Source organism: Perna viridis, chromosome 7, assembly GCF_037379345.1.
Source record: "Perna viridis isolate PV_CMFRI_1.1 ecotype Kerala chromosome 7, ASM3737934v1, whole genome shotgun sequence".
Lineage (NCBI taxonomy): Eukaryota > Metazoa > Mollusca > Bivalvia > Mytilida > Mytilidae > Perna > Perna viridis.
In genome coordinates, this window is record NC_142451.1 from 5,852,932 (window position 1) to 5,876,818 (window position 23,887).

At 31.5% G+C, this 23,887-nt stretch overlaps 1 protein-coding gene across 9 annotated transcripts in view; it reads right to left on the minus strand.

Annotated features, from left to right (window-relative positions):
• Positions 1 to 949: 949 nt before the first annotated feature.
• The window catches only part of LOC148611080 (uncharacterized), a 48,137-nt gene continuing 25,199 nt past the window's right edge, over positions 950 to 23,887 (minus strand). For 4 of the 9 annotated variants that reach the window (XM_088591208.1, XM_088591207.1, XM_088591206.1 and 1 more), the window contains 11 exons: positions 23,309 to 23,417; positions 22,338 to 22,471; positions 21,840 to 21,971; positions 20,399 to 20,458; positions 19,313 to 19,426; positions 15,541 to 15,573; positions 13,088 to 13,162; positions 10,879 to 10,992; positions 9,261 to 9,310; positions 8,295 to 8,478; positions 950 to 5,195 (listed from right to left, as the gene is read on the minus strand). In XM_088591208.1, the coding sequence (XP_088447334.1) occupies positions 4,029 to 5,195; positions 8,295 to 8,478; positions 9,261 to 9,310; positions 10,879 to 10,992; positions 13,088 to 13,162; positions 15,541 to 15,573; positions 19,313 to 19,426; positions 20,399 to 20,458; positions 21,840 to 21,971; positions 22,338 to 22,471; positions 23,309 to 23,417 (2,172 nt within the window). In that variant the 3' untranslated portion in view covers positions 950 to 4,028. The remainder of the gene's footprint in view (positions 5,196 to 8,294; positions 8,479 to 9,260; positions 9,311 to 10,878; positions 10,993 to 13,087; positions 13,163 to 15,540; positions 15,574 to 19,312; positions 19,427 to 20,398; positions 20,459 to 21,839; positions 21,972 to 22,337; positions 22,472 to 23,308; positions 23,418 to 23,887) is intronic. The other 5 variants (XM_088591209.1, XM_088591211.1, XM_088591212.1 and 2 more) reach the window with 5 other exon arrangements.

The following is a 23,887-nucleotide window of genomic DNA, read 5'->3' on the forward strand; positions in this document are numbered from 1 at the left end:
TACATTTTCATTTGGTTATGTCCTTATATTATTCTTTGTTTTGTTTTTTGGTTTGTCATTATGAGCTTCAGATGTTGCTTACAATAATAAAACATATACAAGAGAAGAAAATCTTCACTAGGTATTACAGCTGGCCTAAACAGTTGCAACTAATCTAGCCTGTAGACAGCTGTTCAAGTTTGTAAACTGTAAACCATGAAGTACAGCTCTGCATGAAAACCAGGTAGAGGCTTATAATGGGTGATTCGTGTATTTTTTAAATCCCAAATATTTTTGGATTGCCAACCTTCTGTAGGCACAATAGAAACTATATTTAGAAATATAAGTGCAAATAAAAGTAGTTCACTGTAGAAACTAAACCTTAAAATTTGGTTATGCTCTGCTACAGAAAAAGTACAGGAAAATTGGCTGACATAATATTTATACTACAACCAGTTAAAATATATTTTAAGACGTATAGGAAACCCAAACAAGTTTTGATTGGAAATTCTTCAGTAGGCTTCATAGAAATCCTTCAGTGGGATTCATAGAAACATCAAATAACAGTGCAAATAAAAGTTGGTAAGTGGAGATATAAACACTTAAGATTTTGGTTATGTTCTACTACAGAAATTGCATCTTAGTAGAATGTCATTTTGTGAAATAAATAATTTATTCTATTTTCACATTAAGTTGAAATATGTGAGAAGTAAATCCAATAACAGCATGGCATCTATGTCAAATAATGTCATCATTTATTATTAATGTACATGTGCCTTACCAATGTACATGTGCCTTACCAAATGCTTTTGTTAGGGAAACATTTTTTTTACTATTAAGTCCATACCCAGATGTCTACAGATAAAAGTATCTAGTATACTTGGTCACTAAAGATTAACACTAAAACATACCCTTGCAAACAAAAACAGCAGTATATTAATATAGGCATATAAAGACAACAAAACATATCTAATTGCACATGGGATGATTTATTTGTCATTATAACAAGCCATTGAAGAGTATTGATACAACTATCACAGAATGACAATAAAAATAATCCAGGCACTGATCAGTCAACTTCCTCAGGGTATACCAGTATTGGGAATAAAACATAGGCAGCCAAAAAAGCAAGTTCAAACTATATTCAAGTTACCCAAACTTGTTAATGGCTGTCTCTAAATTTGGTCTCATATAAAGCTTTGATATGTTGACTTGCTCAAAAATGCAAGTTACTCTAGAGAACCAGTTGCCTCTTATTTTCAACTTAAATAGGCAAGCATTAATTTCTCACAATGGAGATCCAGTAGTTTATTAAACATTTGAAAACATAATTTCTACATTCCTTGCTTATTCTAAAATGCCTTAAGTACATTATACATGTATCTGAAATTTTCACATCACATAAAATAATTTTCCAAGATTTTCCAGGATAAAAATTATCTCCCATTTTATAAATGATATACCGGTATTCCCATTGAAATTAAATGGTCAGTGTCTTACAAAATAACAACTAGCACCACTCAGCAGTTTTAATTTAAAGTTTTCTATACATCTACATATAATCTGACAAAAATAAGGTAATTTCCATTCAATTAAAACATTTCATACCATACATATCTGTCATCGTGAACAGTTTGGAATGTACATGTACACAAGCACTAACAGACTATCATTATAAAGTATTTGTTTATCCTATCTTTCTTACTTTCTGATGAAGAGAATGAAAATGCACACTTCTAATAAACAATTCACAAGCAGTCATAGTTTTTATGTAAACAATAAATTTTGGCTATAACATCATTTCTATTGTGTACCTGTCTCCAATTTATTGACAAATGATTTGTCTCTACTGTGATGTCAAACACGTAAAAAATTTAAGAACTTCACCAATTTTCACATTTTGGTACAGATAACATATAAAGTATGTGAAGTTCTACAGAATATTTAAAAACAATGTTGCACCTGAAAAAGATCATACAATCTGATGAGAAGTGTGTAGTGGCTAATTATATTAGCTACAGAGAAACAACAATTATTTCTAAATTTGGTCCTTCAATGTATAAATACCAGAATTGAATAAAACATAGGTGAAGATGAACTGTAAACAAAAAGTTTTTATATAGAGTTATTACATAAATACTAGGAAACACTGTCCAAGAAGTATTTATATTGCAAGAACTTACAAATGCAATATGTATTATGATATTCATGCAAAAACCCTAGCAAAGCATACAATTCTGTTTAAAAATTTTTTTGTCAATTTGAAGCTATATCATTGCTAGCATAATATGAAAATAACTCTTGAACTGTGTTGTATTCAATGATATACAATAACAAGTCTTTCATGCAGATTTTCCCCAATTAATCACAAATTCACTTTGTAAGGACAACAGTGTGTTCATTTAGAACATGATTTGACTTTCAAACATCTCAAAAAATGCTATTCATTATTTTGTTCTATTCTTTAATTTACAATTTAAAATAAAATCTTACAAATGTAAATAAATGCAATCATTTATGACAAAAATATGAAATTAAGACAATTTGTTTCTTTTCTAAATGGCCCATACCTCCATAATTGGAACTTGAAAAAACTTCGTAATTCAACAAATAACTTACTGCTAGAAAGGTGTCTCAAGCTACTAGTGAAATACAAAATACTTCACAAATTTTCTATTGCAATGTTATCTCGAAGTTACAACAAATTACACAGCATAAGAACACTAAAATTGATATAGACACAGGTTATTAGACAAGAAGTGGATTCTTCAATGTATCTACAAGTCTCAGACAAGACACAACTCATCAAGCTGGAGCAGCATACCAACAATTTATAAGTAATACCTGACAAAAACAGGCCAGCAGTGAATGTTAATGCCACTGATAACTAAAGACTGGGGCATATAAAAGTACTTCAGTTTTTTCATTGGGTTCCATTTGGCAACAAGTCATCTTAAAAAAGGTAAAATGAGTCAGATAGCTCACTTGCTTAAAATGCTATTTTAGGAATAAGATTAAATGATTACATTCGTAAAGTTTATCCAAGTAATATAGCATGTATATTGAAAAAGACAAATTTTAGTGGAATTATAGTGTAATTTAAAATCAAAGATTCTATGACAATAATTTTTGAGAAATACACCCTTAAACTGTGTTTCTATAATGAGAACTTAAGCATAAAGCACCTTTAGTAAAAAAAAATGAAAAATCTTTACAACTTCAATGAAATTTTACTAACAAATAAAAGCAAAAATTATGTCAATAAAATAGTTCCATCATATGACCCTGTATAAAATGATCCTTTTCTACCATAGAACTACATATATCATTTCAAATCACTTTAACAATATATATCTTTAAACAAAACAACAAGTTCCATTAAATCAACAATCAGCAATAGACCAAAAAAAAAAAAAAAAGAAACGGAACTGAACAGAAATATCAGATTGAAATTTTTTTAGCAGCGACACTCATATAAAGTTCATATGCTAAGAGAAGTTGATGAACCAACAAGATGAATCCACACCACTACTAACGATTTCCTCTTATCCATGGCAAATGAAATTTTGCCCACCCAAAGTTACATCAAAACCTCTTCAGCACTGGGAATACTCTTTACTTTTAATAAAGAAACATAACACGGAATTTACCATTAAATGATCTACAACAAGTGGAACATTGCAAACAAAGGTCATAATATGACCTCAGTTAAAAAAGTTACATGTAAATTTATATGAACATGAAATATTGCCATCACGTCACAATGTGAAAACATAAATGCTTCTGATATTTTGTTAATTGAAATTTCAAAGAATTTAGTCAGTAGATAAGACTTACTTATTGAATATTTCCTGAAAATAATTGCAAAATTAAAAAAAAATACATACTATTTAACTACAAACTGTGGACATAAAGATTAGGGAATTTGTAATTCAGGGTCATTTATACATGATTTGAGTTCTATAATAACAGCCAATTAAATAATTCAAATTAATTTAATAATGTGTTTTTTTTCAATTTTGTTCTGAAATTCACTACAATAATCCTTATCATGATTCAAATTTTTCCCATTTTGATTGAGCAAGTTCTTGGCTTTTTCTATTAGTCACAGAAATGTCATGAAGGTCACTGAAAGGGTCGCTATTTCTAACTGAAACTTCAACTGTAGAATTAGTTGACTTTGAATTATTTATAGCAAATATTGGATTAGCAACAACAGTAGGTTTTGATGTATGGTATCTCACCGAGTTACCGAAAACAGTTTTTGGTCTTGGTGGTATACATGGCTTTGAAGATGGGGAAGGAGATTGGCGAAAGGGTACTCCTGTTCCATACAAAGGATTACTTGCAACACCAACAGGTTCTCGACACCCTGGTAAATTGTTCCCTCTGGCTAGAATTTGGGAAGATGTATTTATTCTAGATACAGTCTTTATATTGTTTATAGTCCAATCTTGAAATAAGTCTGTGTTTTGTGAACTTGTGTCTGGTTCTGAACTTTCCGAAATATTCAATCCATCAGACACTAAAGGGTCAAAAGACGCAAACAATACACCACTAGAATCCATAGTTGATGAACCACTACAGGAGCTCAGGGGAGAATTGTCAGGCTTAAAGCATTCCCTTACTGGTGTTTCTGAAGCTGTTTTCCTAAATGCTGGGGTACGAATTAGTTCACATTTCTTGTCATCAAAGTTTTCCAAAATGTTACCTTTTCCAAAAGGGGAGTTTTCTGGACTTGAGAAGAATTCCACTCTTCCTACAGTTGATGAATTTTTACTACTAAATGGGTCAAACACATCATTATTTTCTGGTGAATCCAGTTCAATCAATGGTACTATTGAAAGTTCTTTGGATGGTTGGTCTTTAGAAAGACTACGTCGAGGAGCTGGCCTTGGAGGAGGAGGCTGGGAGGGTCTTTGTGAAGATTTAGGTCCAGAAGGCTTTTCATGTGGTGGCTTTCTACCACCAATAAGTCTATCTTGAACATCCTCTGTTTGTTTTTGACGTCTATTTCTACGAGGGGGTGCAATAGGATGCTTCCCAGCATCGTCTGAAGTATCAATATAAGGAATGTTTGCACTGTCAAAGGTAGAAGTTGAGGAAACAGAACTTGTCTCCTCCTCATAAGCAACTTTGGATTTTTCCAGCAGAGCTGGTGAAGAACGATCGGTAATGTTGTATGAGTCAATGGATGATACATCACTCTCTTCAAGCTGAAAATAAAATTCACAGATGACTTTTTAGGATACATGTATATGTACAAGGGCATTCCATATATCTGACAATTTTTGTGGAATAAAAGTTTTGCAGTTCATTGTCATAAATGTTTATTTTTGTCCCACTTAATCTAATGCTGCGTCCACATGTAATTTGGACAATCAATGCACTTTTAAATTTGCTGTGGCTTCACATGCGTTGAAATATTAGTTTCGAATTAATAAATTGGGTACTTGTATAAATAATTTCCAATTCACAAGGTATTTGAATGCAACTTATTGAATTCTCATTATCAAAAAACATATCCAGAAGCAAATTCAGTACTGTGCATTATTTCTATTCACATTGGAAATTTGTTTCACATGTGAACGTGTGACTGGATTAGAATATGCATTGAATCTGCAGTTTGACTGTGTGAACACACCATATCATAACTTTGGCTGTGTACTACAGTACTACACAAAAAGCCACCATCAGTCTAGAGGGACAAGATAAATATGATTCAAAATTATTTTTCAAGATGTTAATTTTTGGGATTCCTGCCGTAGATGTGACAATACATGCAAATTATATGCAAATTAGTTGCATCATGGTGCTGATGTTGATTGTTTTATACAAGTTAAAGGTAGGTGATCACAGGGTGAGGAGGATGTGGTGGGAGGGTAGGTCTGTTGCCTAAAAATGGTCTTTTTTTGGTGATTTTTTGTCATTTTTCACCGGATGTGGTGCTCAAAAGGTGAAAGACAGTGTCCAAAGCGCAATTTTTTCCAAAGCTTGTTCCCTCTGATAGTAATTTAAGCCAAAAAATGTTCTGTTCATCAGTCATAGGTGAAAGGTCAGGGGTTACTCATAAGATAAATGATTTTTTTTGCAATTTTTGGCTTCAAATCTACCTAAAACCGGAAGTGGTTAGTATATGGGGTTGACATCGTGGGAGTGGAGAGAGACTTCATTAATTTATAAAAATCAGGTGAAATGAAGTACTATGGATCCATTCTGCTGTTGTTAGAGGCCGAGAATTGAGCCCTTCCCCTAAAAAAAATCATGACCTCTAGTTCAGCTGTCAAGTCCCTATTTTTGATAAAACTCTGTATAAGATAGCCTCATTTTTCATCACATTCACCCTGCTTGCATATGAAATCAAATTGTGGTTTCCAAAGCAAAAAATAAACTGATAGAACCTAAAAATCGGAAAACAGCCCATGACTGTATATATACAGTTCCCACATGGTAACGGTTAACATATTTTTCTGAATTCATGAGAACTTAATTCTGTGATTAGTGAACATGTATGCATATGTTTCATATAAGCCTAATTTTGTGAATTTCTTAAAGTTTGATGATATTTTCCTCATTCTGACATTAGCTTACCATGAAATAAAAAAAAATATTTTCATATATCATAACTGTATTAACACCAATAACATGCTTCTAATGCTGACGCACTACCCCAGAAATTAAATTTCACAAAAGAAATATGATCAGTAATTTTATTTTTTCTGCAATGAACAAAAATTAACAGAAAGCCCTAAATTCGATATTGTAGTCTCAATTTCAAACTTTTCTCTTCCATTTAGACAGTATCTAAAGTTAAATTTTGCTGTTTTGAACTCATGAACAGTTCAAACTGAAAATAATCATCTACAATGAAGGAAAAATAGTAGAGAATTTGATAAAACATATTTTCTTGAGATTTGGTAGTAGGACGTCTAATGACAAGGAAATGTTTTGCATTGGCATCACAATCTTAAGTGAAACTTATATTAGGCAGCTATCTACTACCGGTCACCATATACCTAGTAATAAAAAGGGGCCTATTTCCAAAGCATTAAAGATTAAATTATAAAATTGAGGAACCTTTCTCACCTAATTCTATAAGAAGCAATCAATCAAAATATAAGTATTTTATTACACATTGATATCCTGTTTAATAGTACATTGTTTTAAAAAAAAATCAAAAACTTGTGTACAGCTGTATCTTGTATCCACATTGTCACTAAGAAAACATCCCCTTCCCATTTAAAGTTATCTCCCTTCTAGTATGTTACTATCAACATCTGTATTAAAATCAAAGTGTTTAAAGTGGAGGATCACTTACAGGAGTCACCTCATTAACAGGGGATGTGTGTGTGTATTTCCCTTATTGAACCAAAGAATGAATCATAATACTGCATGCACATGAAATGTAATTCACCACTTTTGTCAAATGTATAAAGCGATAATACATGAACACCAAAGATACATGTACACCAATGGACTTGGAGGCTTGTGAAGGTAAAATGTAAAATTCCTAATGTAACAAATGTGTGGGATATACAACAATACAGTTGTTTTAACCTGTTAAAGTAATGAAATTTTTAAAATTATATTATAAAATTGAAAAAAACTGTTTTTTACAGAAAAAAATTATGCAGTTAGTTCCCTCAAAACATGCAACTTTGTTACTCTAAATATATTTCCTAATTTTCACAATATTGATAGTGGAAAACAAGTGTGAGAAGTAGTACCTGCAATATTGATTTTTAGCACTTTGAAACACAAACAATTTTTCAAAACAGAGTAAATAAATGTTGTCAAATAAGTTCATATGACACAATCCATAGATTAATATGTTAAGAGGGTGTCCATGCAAAAACAAGACAGTGCATAAATGCGTCCTTTCTCAAAGTTGAATATTGGTTTTCAATTAACTGCAATGGTTAAAGAAAAAAATACATACAAAGCAATGAAATTTATTGAAAAAGGGAGACAACTCTTTAATTTTTGTGCAAAATTTGGTTGTTTTGTTAGGGAACTTTGAAATCATTTTCTGAGCCAACCATTGTCGCTTTTAAAAATCGTTTTACTACTTGACATACACATGATATAAACATTACATTGGAATAAAAAATTCAGTGGGATAAAATTTACTATGTGCCAACCATATCATAGGATCTGCTGATTTTTACATAGACAGCCTCTTAAAAATGTTCAGTATTAGTGTGAAAAGGATTTCTATTTTCTATTTTTTTCTTGAGGAAAAATTAGGCCCCTTTTACTTATCTGTTGATCTGTCAATGCTCAAACACACACACACACACAAATTCTATACTTACAATACAATGATTAATAGGAGATGTGCCTAGATCTTCAGCGCTCACTGATTTGGATTTCTTAAGGGCTGCCTGGATATCAAGATCAGCTAAGAGGTTTAGACTGACTCTGTTATAAGACAACTCTGCCTCTGAATCATCAACGCTATGTTCATCAGTGATGTTTATCACCTTGTATTTAGATACCCTAATAAAAATATAACACATTATGAGATCGTTACCCAACATCAAATGAAAGATAACACTGTATTTTTATTGTTCTTAGTTTTCTTCATTTCAGTTTTGTTCTCTTGTTTTACCTAACTTGTCAATGGATGTCATTGTTTTACCTAATTGTCAATGGACGTCATTGTTTTACCTAACTTGTCAATGGATGTCATTTGTATTAATTGGTCAGCAATAATTTGTAAGCCAAAAATAAGTTATGTAAACTTTGACTCTCTTCCCAATTTGAAATGAAAATGGTTTAAAAAAAAAGTAACAATAACTGTTTTAAATTTCTGACAAAGTTTGGCCTGCAAATACCAACTCAAATACTTGTTTACTCATAAAACACCTCATTATTTAGAAATATAAGCTGTACTAAATTGGTTCATTACACACAACTTCTTCAAACATTGAAAAAAATACAATTGGCCATGGCTTGTTTAAAAAGACGACAATGAAGTACATATAGATCATATTTGTTTTATCATTGTATTTATATGGAGAGGATAAGATGAGTTACACCTGACACATATTAGAAACTTGTACTGTGATTATCTAGTCCAATATTTTTGTTAGCTCTCTATCATCATCAGTTTTTCATATATTATAGAAGGTTATCAGTTAGGGTGAGTTGTACTCAATCAATGTCTTAATAGTAACCTCTTGTTGCTTATTTAATATGTATATGTTGACCAGTATATTGTGTGGTTGTCTAGTAAACATTATCCCCAAATTTATGGTTCACTTCTGTCCAAAACTTACCTGTCAGAAGGTGAAACAGTTATAGCCGGCTGTGTACCTGGTCTGAGTGGCTGAAATGTAAAACCAAACCATTTTTGTACATAATGTCATGAATATAATGATGTTGCCCTTTTTGCAGTGGCAATGAATAATGTGAAATAAAACCAATAAATATAAATTTTGTTAAAGACTGAAGTATTTTAAAAATAAAATAAGATATCTAAAAGGGTCAGTAACCAGATGTTACAACAAAGTCTTGGTTAATGAATACTAGATTCCACTACTAGCATTGTTAGTAACAGTACACAGTATATAAAGGCAATACATGAATCAATCACCAATACTCCTTTTCTAATGATAACAATTTAAGTTTAGAAATGGGACATAAACCAGCTAATGAATATGAATATTCAAAGGGCTATATTCCAAAACATTCTGTCAATATTAATAGGAAATTTCAGGACAAATTTTATATGGCACAGACTATTTCATTCTCAAGGGAGGGGGGAGGCTGGGATTTTTTTGTTGTGTTAAAAAAAAATTTTGTTCATACACGATGCAAACTGACTAACTTTTTTTATTTGAAATCTACATTGTTAACTAATGGGGAAATATTGAATCATATTTTTTTTCTGGCTGAGTAAATATATTTTTTTTTATCAAATTTGGAAAATAATCTCACCCACCCACCCCCCACCCTAAATAAAAATGGCAGTGCCAAAATGGCAACACCCCAGTCTAATTCAACTCATTGCTTATTTAATAAATTAATAAGCCCCCCAATTTAACTTTACAAGGGTTGTATTACTTGTAACAGTTGCTTTAGAAGGTTGATTTTAGCCAGTTTAAAATTCTATGGCTACTTCAGAATTGTGAAAATGCAGTTAGGAATAATATTTCATTTGTTATTAAGGCAGTAGTAAATCTACTTTATGGACAAATATAATACATAACTAAATCATGTTCAGTATGTAAATGAGTGATTATCTATGTCCCAAATTCATTATTTTACTTCTAAACACTTCTTAAGTTTTTATCATTATTTTTTGTATGTTAAAATATACATAGAAAAAGTTTTGTAAGAACGACAAACAACAAACAACAGATACTGAACAAATAACACTGATACAATACACATGCCATGCAAATGAAATCATGTTCAAGGGAAAAACTCAATCATTAGATTATAGGTGGATAATAAAGCAAAAATCCAGTGTAAAATATTAATGAAGCATGGAAAAATGACAATACAACAGAAAATAATAAAAATATGTGGTGATCTAAAATTAGTGCTTGTGATAAGCCTACAGTTTCAATCTACTTTTAATTACCTCGTCCTGTTAAAGGTAGAAAAGGGAGATAATTCAGTGGTTTACAGCAGGTGTAACAGGTTAGATAAGTCAATAAATAATTCAGGCATCATAAATAATTAATAAAAAGTTAATAAAGGCATTTTATTAAATCTTCAGTTTTACATAATTTCCTTGCATTTAAAAGTCATGTTGTAAGTTCACGAGTAAGCAAATTCAATTTGATGTTAAAAAATTATAATGAGTTAACACTATCATTCAGAAAGCATTTTTAGCCAAAGCATCCAAGATCCTTTACTCCATTATTATCCTGCAGCATCAAAACTTACTCTAATAGGTATTAATACTTCACCATGTATAACAGTAGCGGGTCGATTACGTGTTAGGGCTTTAGAATCAGAACGTGGTTGTTTCATACTTTTAGTTCTAATATGGTCATCATCCTGCAATATCACCAAGACATACAACCAAAACAATTCAGTTGGAAACAGAGTGCTAACAGAAAATCACAAGCTCAGAGAAATAAAAACTAGAGGCTCCAAAAAACCAGGACTGCTTACCTGGACCTGCTAGAAGTTCGATTTATAGCTACAGTGCCATTCAGTTAAAGGTTCAAACAAACCTTAATAGTTATTATGATAAACAAGACCTCTGAATGGTATGGAAAATGAGCAAAAATAGATTAAACTTTTAGAAAAAACAATTGATTTAAGGCAAAATGCATGCCAAGGTGACGAGAGAAAAAAAGGACCAAAAGGCTAGAGATGAAGAATATGTTCAACAAGAAAAACATACCATATCTGAAATTGTGTACATCTTTTTTTTATTGATCTAAATTAAGAACAAATTCATTGATTTTTTTAGGGAGAAAAAAGGATTTATATTAAATCAAAAGTTTTCTTTTCAAAAAATTTGAAGGAATCATGAGGTTTGTTTATTTTTGTTCTCTGACAACTGCAGCAAACCAAAATTAATGATACAAATAATATACACTAAAATGAACTAGCAATCATAAGAATAAAAAAAAATAATTTCACATGGAGAGAAAGCTATAAGTATGTTATGTATATTTAAAAAAGTATATTTTTTTCAAAAAGCCTGAGAAGTTTTTTGAATTTTTGTACTTTTATTTAAATTGTTTTAAAGTCTTTATTCATCAAGCAAGCATGTTTTATGAACACCCTAGAACTAAACTACTTTTGAAATAAATTTCAAATCTTAAATATATTTACTAGACCAAATCAACTATATGTTATTAGCTAAAGAAGACTGAAATAACACTCTGTTTCAACTCTGGACACCATGCAATAATACATAAACAAAATCCAAAATTGAAGGTTAGATGGGTATAAAAACATTATAAAATAACTGTGCATAGCAACCTGTTACATTTATAATACAGCAAGATGCCAAATGCTTAGACCTAGTCAATATGAAAAGCAGGCAAAAAGGTGGAATGCAAAATTACCATGATTATATGAATAATGGTTTCTAAACATTTCCTTGTTCATAAGATTAGAAAAACACATCTATTTAGCAAAAAGACAATATTTCATTTTATGGTATGAAAACAACAATCAATCAAACAAGAGGCTCACAGGAGCCTGAATCGCTCACCTGGTTAAATATTGTCTTTCCATGGCAATATATTTAACAAGAAGTTGTCTAACAATTTTGACTCAAGAAGACTTTGGCAGGACTTTTCATAAGGACCATTACACAGCTTAACAGATCAGAATGAAAATCTGACCACACATACATCTCATTGCGCTGAACACTTTTACCCCATGTCAGAATTTGGCAAAACGAAATGGTGTTGGAAATATATGTGAAAAACTGCAGTCTGACCCCTATGTACTATTTTAAGTAATGGCTGCCATATTTTTGGACGAAACAAAAATCTGAACAAACATTTAGTGCAAGATACCCCAAGGAACATTCATACCAAGTTTGGTTCCAATTGGTCAAGCAGTGTCAGAGGAGAAGATTTTTGAAAGAAATAACATTAAAAATAGCAACAAAAAAAAACATGAAAAAAGGGAAATAACTCCTAAATGGCTTGATGAATTAAAATGAAAATTTGACCACATATAGATCTCATCATGCTGAACACTTTTACCTCTGTGAGAATTTGGCTAAACCTAATGGTTTCAGAGATGTATGTGAAAAACTAGTCTGATCTCTATGTTCTATTTTTGATAACAGCGGCCATGTTTTTTGACAAAATACCCTAGGAACATATGTGCAAAATTCCGCTCAGTAGTTTCAAAGAAGATTTTGAAAAATTGTTAATGGACGACAACGACGGACACCAATTGATGGCAATAGCTCACCTTTGGCCAGGTGAGCTAAAAATATAAAAAATAAAACCAAATCAAGTGGTGAACATTAAAATAATGTGACACTAAGACACATTAATATTATTTATTAATAAATACGTAACTAAATGTCTTACTCCAATCAAAATGCTACATTAAGTTATATATAACAACATCTTGCATTTCAATAAAATTCATGCAAGTCATGCATGCGACATACCTTCTTCATGTCCTGACGGATATCTTGGACCTGTTTAACGACTCCAGTGTAAAGCTTCTTTCCTTCCTGCTTCATCTGGGAAAAAAAATCAATTAGGCCATGGTTAAAATATTACTTGTTTCCTAGTACCTGATCTATCCATGAAGTATATGCCATCTTCTTATTTTTCTCTGAAATTCTTTCAAATGTAAAAAAAATTAGAAAAATTAAAAAAATTCAGCAGTTTTATGCAAACTTATACAATCCTCAAGCATACCTGCTTTAACTAATATGAATGTTTATCACCTTACCGTGTTTACAGAAAGAGTAATCAAGGGAACCAAGATTCCAGCACAAATCAAAAGAATGTAATCCAGGGACATCCAATACTTACCAGTAACAACATGAAATTGCACTTGGACAGGACAATGATATCTTACAGCAACAAAATTGCTTAAGCATATGCCCTGTCTATATAAAATCTTATACCAAGTTTGAAATTAAAGTAATCCATCCATTAGGATTCAAGATTAAGCAACAAAATTCAGACTGACAAAATGAGGAATGCGGTGACAAATCAAGAGGGGGTGCAGTTGGTTGGCACCCCTTTTTTTATTGAAAATTTGTCATTTTCATGTGTTAATTGACGAAAAAAGGCCAATTATGTCCTAGCGCCTTCCTTTTTAAGAGGAACCTTGGCTGGCAACCCCCTTTTTAAAGCGTCTGGATCTGGCCCTTGGATGGACAGACAATGTGATTTTAATATACCACCCACTCATTGAATGGGAGTGTAAATTACAATACATTTTGACTTCAATAATTTACATGCATTGTAACAAATTTGAAATGAGAAATTAAAACTATAAAATACAATTTTTTTACCAATATGAAATATAGGCTCTTGTGTTACATTTTAAAGGGTAAATTCATATAAGGCAAGTGTCATGTGTCAGAAATTTTCCTTGTGCTTTGAATATAATATTTTGCAGCAGCTTGGATATGCATATTTTATAGGTTACTATGTCAGTAATAGGTTACTATGTCAGTAAAAGTGAGTGAAAGCAGTGAATAAAATTGACATCTTAGCCATGTTTGGCAACTTGTGGATAACATAAACAATTTAAAAACTGATAAGAAGGATCTTATTGATATAAGTACATGTAGTGAATACCGGTAGTGTTTTTGTTTGACCAAGAATGTGGCTATTTTAAAAAATCTATTGAACATGAGATAAATCTTATTACCCATTTCATTCCATCTTAAATACTTATTAAATACAGTGAAACCTGTCCAAACCAAACACCTTTTAGAATTGAATTTGATCAGTTTTTTCTATATTCAAAATACATTTAGCAAGGTTTCATTGTATCAATGGTTATGATAAAGATTAGGAATAATACAATGCAACCTGAATGTATTAATATAAAACCATTATTTTTGTTCATGGGTACCAATATTTGAGGTTTTCAAGGGACTGTGACACTAAAAACTAAAAATCATAAAATATTAATCTTAATGCACGTAAACCATAATTCTACTGAAAATTTGTTATGACCATGCATCATATTGAATTATATGGTATCAATTCCACAACTGATATTATCAAGTCTTTTTTTTTTTCAATGTACTCACAGACATTATTCTTTCTATTTGTAGTTGCAAAACTCACAGACCTTTTCAGTAGGAGATTTAGAAATGCAGATTTGCCTATGTTAATCTTAATTTTATAGTTGACAATAAACTTAAGTTGTGATGGTCAAATTCACAATTGTTGCATCTAAAGTTTTAAATACAATACAGTTAACTCATAAATGGGCAAACGATTTAAAGAAAACAAACTTCAACAAATCACTATTTTGTTAAATATAAAAACCACAAAATTTGATACCCACTAATACAATACATGTACATGTATAGCCTTTAATTAGTAGACAGATGATGTCACACAATATTTTAAGCATGCCCCCAGACATTCACATAGACCATTTAGTGTTAACTGTGTATAGTTGATGAGCATGTGTGAGATACACTTCCGGGGTAGAATTAAAGAATTTTCCTTCTTTAAGTGTATTTAAAGTATGATCATCAACTAGCCTGCAGGTAACGGTAAAAGGTCTACTAACTTCTAGCTTACACAACATTGTATATTTAACATGCAAACAATGTATAACAACATTCAACTGATCATCATAATCATTTTAAGTCATAAAAGAAAAGTTAAAAAGTAAAAAGAAAAAAATGCAAATGATCAAAGACGAATCACAATACTTGCTTTGAGTAATGCAAAATGTAACTTTACAATCTAGAATAAATATTCTAGCAAACGAACCCAGTATTAAAAACCTTCATAAATAAACATAAAACTAAAAAAAATATGCATAGCCACTATATAATGGTTGGGAAATAAGGAAACCAAGGATGCGGCCATGCTTGACAACCAATATGGTTGCTATGACAGCATGCAAATGACTTACAGTGTGCATGGCACTAGAGACAACTGGAGCAGCCTGTCAACAAAAGCAATGGTATGAAATTTTCATGGTTTGAAAGCATAATATATTCATTTATGGTGCAACAGATTATGAAGACAGATAGGCACAGCAGTAGTATTTCCTCTACTTCCAGGTTATAATAAACAGATAGGTATTCCTAAACCAGTTGCTGATATCACAAAGAGCCTCAAGTGTAAATTAGAATCTGTTGATTCAAAAATAGTAGATATGTTTTTGATGAGCCAATGAGATAGGTAATTTTATCCCTCTCAGATTAAAAACTAAGAATTATTTTTATGCAACATAATAAATAAAACATATATAAAATATGCAACATAATTTTAAATGCAGTAATTTCAAATATTGGTAGACATAAAAGCAGGTTCCAATGAAATTATATATATAATTCTTAAATACCTGAACTACAATAATAGTTGCACATAGCATATTTTTTTCAAATTTACAGCAGTTCATAAAACAAATGAAAAATAGCACAACCATATTGAGACTTTATTTTCACTCTGAACTATTTGTGAAATCTGGATTATATGCTGAGACAGTTATAACACACAATATTCTTGTCTACCAGAAATTCATGCAAATACTAAATACATATGTATAATTTGGAAGCATACTTCCATAATAAATTGTTTATTTTAAATTTCAGTTTTCTTACAAATACCTATATTCACAACAAACTGGGAAAATTGGCTACCCAATATAATACTACATTCAACACATAAATTTAAGTACCACAAAATTTAATATTGCAGTACTTAAACCAGATTTTGGACATTTCTAAACCATTACATTTAACTGAATAAAGTGACACAGAGAAGAAAATGTCTTCAATTAAGGAGTGGCCTTTGTAACACATGTAAAATTGCCAGCCTCCGTAAAAGCAACCCTAAAGCTAACACTATTTTACTTGCAGCTTCTAACTATGCAACCATCAAAAGCAAAGCAAATCCTTAAAATAGGTTAAAAAAAGTCCCCAATTTTAGGTAAGTTTTTTAGTGCTATAAAGATAAAAAATGCATTTGAAAAATGCAGGCCAATAAAACATGCTTATCGAGACAAAAGTAGCACACACAGTACAGCATGGAGACAAGTGTATCACCCACAGTACAGCATGGAGACAAGTGTATCACACACAATACAGAATGGAGACAAGTGCATCACCCACAGTACAGCAAGGAGACAAGTGTATCACACACAATACAGAATGGAGACAAATGTATCACAAACGGTACAGCATGGAGACAAGTATATCACCCACAATACAGCATGGAGGCAAGTGGAATTTTAGCAAAGATTTTTAGTGCAGTAAACATAAAAAATGCGTATGAAAAATGCAGGCAAATAAAACATGCTTATCGAGACGAAAGTATCACACACAGTACAGTGTAAAGACAAATGTATCACACACAGTACAGCATGGAGACAAGTGTATCACACACAATACAGAATGGAGACAAACATATCACACATGGTACAGCATGGAGACATTGTATCACCCACAGTACAGCATGGAGACAAGTGTATCACCCACAGTACAGCATGGAGACAAGTGTATCACACACAATACAGCATGGAGACAAACATATCACACATGGTACAGCATGGAGACAAATGTATCACATACAATACAGCACAGTGAAAAAATGTACCACATACAGTGCAGCATGGAGACAAATGTATCACACATGGTACAGCATGGAGACAAATGCATCACACACAATACAGCATGGAGACAAATGTATCACATACAATACAGCACAGTGAAAAAATGTACCACATACAGTGCAGCATGGAGACAAATGTATCACACATGGTACAGCATGGAGACAAATGCATCACACACAATACAGCATGGAGACAAATGTATCACACAAAATACAGCATGGAGACAAATGTATCACACACAATATAGCATGGAGACAAATGTATCACACAAAATACAGCAAATGTATTACACATGGTACAGTACGGAGACAAAATGTCTAAACTTTGTTTTGTTTGTTTGTTGGGGTTTAACGTCCGAGCAGCAATATTACAGCTATATTACGATGAACATGAAATGGATGATAAAATGAACATGAAATGATGATGAAATGAAAAAAGGATGGGACACAAGGACAATGGGGTCAAAAAATTTTGATTGCCACTGGAAATAGGGAGAGGTGGGTAGGGTCGGGCAATTTAGCCTCCTGTGGCGGAGCCCTATGGTTCCTACTCCGGGAGAATACCACAGTAAGGTTCTTTAACGTGCAAGAAACGTGGCATCTTTCCCAACACGGTGCACCACTATGGTTTGCGGTCAGGTTTTCCGTATTATGGCCTGACAACCCCAGCATGTAACACGCCAGGGGTACCCCATTCCACCACCTGGGGCACACATCCCAGTTGCTCTGTGAGCAGAGCGCCCTAGCCCCCGGCTAGGGTTCTGAGCACTATTTAATCCCCTTATACGACAAGCTTAGCGCTGCTGCAGGCCTATTCTTTTAACATCCGGACCTGCATGGGTACAAAAATGTCTAAACTAAATGTACATTTAAATAATCAAATATGCAATTATTACATTACAGATAAAATATACAAGTTAATTTCAAATTTGATACTGCCAAATGTATGTGGAATTACTCCATCCAAGCTCGTGCTTGAGATATTCCAAATGGTATTGTCAGTATCAAAATTCAAAATGTAAATATACAACAAAGTACAGCATGGAGACAAATGCACCATACATGGTGCAGCAAACCATGTTGGCACTGAATACCAAATTTCAAAATCATTCAAATAAAGGGCTTTCTTACATCAGATAAAGAAAGAAAATTTCTTGGACATACCTCTGTATGTGCCACAGTATTTCAATAAAGCCTTGAATGGATACATAAACAAAGAATGTAGGAGCAAACTCCTACAGATAAATCCTTAAAATGTCAAGAACTGTAGAAAAAATGTAGAAGTTGTGAAAATGAAAAGTAAAAAAACAGTAAGTTCCTGTTTACATCTATAATAAAACAAGTGGAATTCAGTTTTAAACCATAAGAAAATTATTTCTGATATATCTGACTGTTAGTATAGCATATTGTGACAGAAACAAAATAATTTAGTGACCACAGGGTTATACAGATAATTTATATCTTAGAAGAATCTATTAAGAATTAGTGTTTGATTAACCACATTAATTGATCAAGGAAAGCATGCACTACTGTTTCTTCAATAACTTTTTGACAACATGACAACTCAAGGCTTTTCCAAGTCAAAATATTTGGAAAAGGTGGAAAGTCAGTGTTTACATTACTTTTTTGGTTGTTAAGAAAAAAAAATTTTCATTTTCTTGTGAGTGAAAATATTTATTAGTAGGTCAAGAGTATAAAAACTAGAGGAACAAGTAAAAACAAACATCCATCATAATTAATATGAATAATAATGTTACAAGTGGTTGGATTTTTTTTTTGTATCAAAAGTACAAGTTGTATTTGCAAGAGAAAAAAATTAATCCAAATTAAATAATAAGATCAATACATGAAGAACAGACCTTCAAAATTCTAAAATCTACATGCCATAAGAAATTAAAAAATTTTTAATGTCAGTAGGAACCATGACCAAGAACTGGGTAAATTGATGAAGACCATTTTTTTTTGTCAAAATCATTCTAAAAGGCTGTATGACTCATTTGTTATTACAAGATTTTTTTCAGTAAGAATCATCAAGATGACCGAATTTGAGCATAGCATGCCTCACTGACCTTGGAAGCCATATTTTGTATATGTCTTTGTGAGAACTCTTTAGACGCATTACCAACCTTGGTGGCTACATGATATATGTGCTTATGACCATATGAAAAGTCAATCTCCTGGAGCTAAAGGCAATCAATATTTATTATAAATGGATTTAAAATCTTTTTTATTTTTCATATCTTAGACATTTGCTCTGATAACTTTCCAACACAATACCTTTAAAGGTACTGATGACACTGAATAAAGAAAATAAATTGTTTTGAAATAGGTCCTAAATCAAATAAAGAAAGATATTTAAAGAAACGAAAAAAAACCTGCAATTCTTGTGTTTAAGTGTATACGAATTGATCCACGTATGGAAGTTTCTTAAAATGAAGAAGTCGGTTAAAAAAATCATTAAAAAATTTTCCAACCACGTAAAAATCTTTTAAGTTTAGTTAAACATATAATTGTGATACCAAATCTTTACATTTGACAGGTGTCAAATAAAAACTACAGCTACAAAAATTTATATTTCTAAAACAAATATGTATTATCAACATTTGCATTGGCTGCCAATTTCACAAAAAGAGTGAAATTTATTGTAAGAAATGATATCAAACCACTATTTACTATTATGATACCGTAACTTATGACAAATTTAACATTTACAACTCCTAGTAAAACCAAGAGTAGATTTAATGGTATAAGCAGAGTTATCCTTTCTTAATAACAACATATACAGTAAACTAAGCCCTGAAACACAACTATTAGATTATTTAATATTTTAATCAACGAGATAAGCTGAGAAACTCCCGCGAGTTGAAAAAATATTTGATAATCTGTTTATTGCTGTTTTGCTGAAGTGCAATAAAGTTTATTTTTATTTTCCTGACCTAAATATGTAAGTTTTATAAGCACTGCAAAGTTTCCTTTCGGGACTATTTTTCAGCAACGTGCTACATGACATCATGTATGTTGTGCAGCTGTGATACACATCATTTAAAAAAAATCTGTTACCTATGACCGTCATGTTGAAAATTATTGTATAGTAAGATCAAAGAGATTTTAAACAAAATAGCGATAATTAATAAATTAGAGTCCTCTTGACTTACCTTATCTCTGAAAACTTTAAAATATTTATTGGAATTCTTCTGTAATTGTTTACCCTGTTTCTGTAAAATAAAAATAAAAACACATTTATTATTTTTATAAATAAAATAATAAATTCTGATATTGCTCAGATCTTCTTGTCATGCTAAAATGCCACTGAACAGAAACTATGTAGAAAAAAATTTGTCATATAAAAAAATTGACATATGGACAAAGGTCAAAAAGGGAATTGAATGAGATATTATGGTTTGTAACATAGTGATACATCATCAAATCATAGATCTAAGGTCTATGTCAATAGACGAACAAATGGTCCCATCAACATAGTAATACATCATCGTATCACAGATCTAAGGTCTATGTCAATAGACGAACAAATGGTCCCCATCAACATAGTAATACATCATCGTATCACAGATCTAAGGTCTATGTCAATAGACGAACAAATGGTCCCATCAACATAGTAATACATCATCGTATCACAGATCTAAGGTCTATGTCAATGGACGAACAAATGGTCCCCATCAACATAGTGATACATCATCGTATCACAGATCTAAGGTCTATGTCAATAGACGAACAAATGGTCCCATCAACATAGTGATACATCATCGTATCACAGATCTAAGGTCTATGTCAATAGACGAACAGATGGTCCCCATCAACATAGTAATACATCATCGTATCACAGATCTAAGGTCTATGTCAATAGACAAACAAACTGTCACATCAATGGAATTCAATCCAGTGTATTAATTTTTTTTTTTTTTTTTTCTGTGTGACGTCTTGTTTCCCTTATCTTCAGTTTTTATGTGTAATCTATTTTATTCGGTTCACTACATTGTGTATGAAGACGTCTTTGTTTCACGTGTTCACATTTTGTCCATGTTCTGGGATTTTGATGTATTTGAATCATCCCACTGAAGATGCTTTGGTATTTATTTTACCAATACTCATACATGCATATGCTTAAGATTTACAGCTTACGTCAAAATATTAATAAAGTATGGCCAGGAAGAACTTTAGTATGATTGATTTATTAAACTTAGTTTTATATCCAGCGACACATTTCAAAGATACAAGGATGAGAACATATGACTAATCAAGTTAACCCTGCTCTGTACAAGTGCACAGAAGCAACAACCTGCAGGTAAGAATGCCAATTTGGGACACATTATCCTTACTTAGAGCCGACTAGTTTTTACTAACTCACAGATGTTGCTTACTTAGCAGATAAGCAATGACTTCAACCTTTAAAGTAATAGGTTTGGCTTGATCATAAATTACCTCTCTCACTCATGGTGAGCACATTACCACTAGACCACCAAAGTGGTTATACTTGTTTAAGAGAAGTCAAAAATTGAATAGGAGAATTTATAATGTTACAGACCTAACATTTGTTTTCTCTATTCAAAATTCCATATATATTAGGATACTAAATACCTTCATATTGGTCAGCCATTCTCTGTAACGAGAATTGGAATTGAGTTTGTCTGCTTGTAGCATAGCTTCCATTTCAAATATATCACTGAATCCTTTACCAAGGTTTAACAGATCAAGTCTATCATTTATGAACTGAAAGATAAAAAAAAAAAAAAAAAAAATCTTAACTTGATGCCACCTCAAATATCAATCTAGCTAGGTTTCTAAGTGATGCAACTAAATTTCTAGGTAAATTCCTGCCCTATATTATCAATGAGTCATACTTTATTACTGTAGAAAACATGACTTATCAGTTGGATAAAGGCTTTGAATAGCTTTAGATAGCAAAATTGAAAAGTTAAAGTCACCATAAAGCTTGATTTATATAGAAATGGATACAAAAGCTTGCAACATCTTATTTTTTTCATGTTTATATTCATTTCACATATCTGTAAACATTATTATCCATGGAAGGTTATAAGTTTATAGTCAATGGTTCAAAACCATCATACATTATACCTGTTGGAAAATTTGTAATTCAAACATTTGTTCTAAAAATGGCTGCATTGAGGAAGGTCTTGACTGTACAAATGCTTCTGGGTCAAAAGTTATAGGTTCACCAGGATGAAACCTCAAAGCATCTCTGTATCCACCTGTGAAATATATTGTGTGTATGAAATTTCTGTGGCAAAATTCAAGAATTCCTTTTTTTACATTTGAATACAAAAAGTATAACTGTAGAAGAAATTTAACACAAAAGTTAAGAAAAAAATGAAATCCCACAATGGATGTAAAACACTTTGGGATCTGTTTTAATTTAAAAATGACAAAATTTTACTCTGACATAAATATACACTGTATATTGAAACCATTTGTTGTACTTAAAAAGTCTATTGGCAGATGTGTAAAAAAAAAGTTGATAAATTAAGTCAACTTTAACCCCAGATATTTTAACACATCTGGTATCAAGATCCTAAACAGTTTTATAAACAGCAGGGAATTCATTGGGTATAATCTAAACAGACCAGTTTGTCTAATTCCAGAATTCTTATAGAAATCTTAAGAAACCACAGTTTATACATAATTCAAAGGCCATGTGGTTTCTGATCTTCCTTTTAGATTAAAATGTTTTAAAAACTCATTACATATACATAGTATTGGATATTGTCACTACAAACTTCAAATCCCACTTTGATTAAAACTTTCAATTGGATTTTCTAAAACCACAAATCATAATATATTTTAATGGGACAAGCTGATACCTTTTTCTAAAATGTTTTTGAAGCAGATACAGTCAGTCATTTTGTTACCTGTAAGGTGACAGGATTAAGTAAATACTTTTAAATCCTGTGTGATTATTTTAATTAAACAATTTTTTCAAAGACCAAAAAGAGTAATAGAAAAATCCATGAAAAAAAATGCTAATTTGATTTGAATCTAAAATAAAACATCCATTTCCTCTTATGACATCATATACATATCAAACCAACCTATAAGCCTGACTAGAGACTGCATGAAAGCCTTGGGTATAACATCACCACTTGTAGACATCTGTGTAATCACTTTATCTTTCTTCAGATGTCTCTTCAGGTAGGAAGACTGGCAAAGAGAAATAATATATTTCTAATTGGACATAATTTATAAATACATTTGTAACTGTTAGTCAAAATTTTCAGTTTAATTTAAATGACTACTAGTATGTATTTTTTGGAAACAGTCGAACTTGTACCTGTTGACAACTTCTTTTAGAATGAATTAACAGCACAAAATAAAAGAAATGAAAAGAAATTAGTCATTCTAGGACCAAGAGCAATTTTTTGTGCTAATGTCTGATTACATATAAATAAAAAAATAAAGTGGGTTAAACATGGTATGACATAACTTACCACTTTGACAGTGTAATTAGACTATTAGTATCATCAGAAGCAAGTAACAAAGACATATTTTATCAAATAATTATCGTTCTTTAATTGAAATGCACTGCAAATGAACATTTCAAAGGCACTTAACTCTGACAAAAACCAAAAAACTTCTAACATTCTGAGTAAAATTTCCAAAAGTATCTAGGG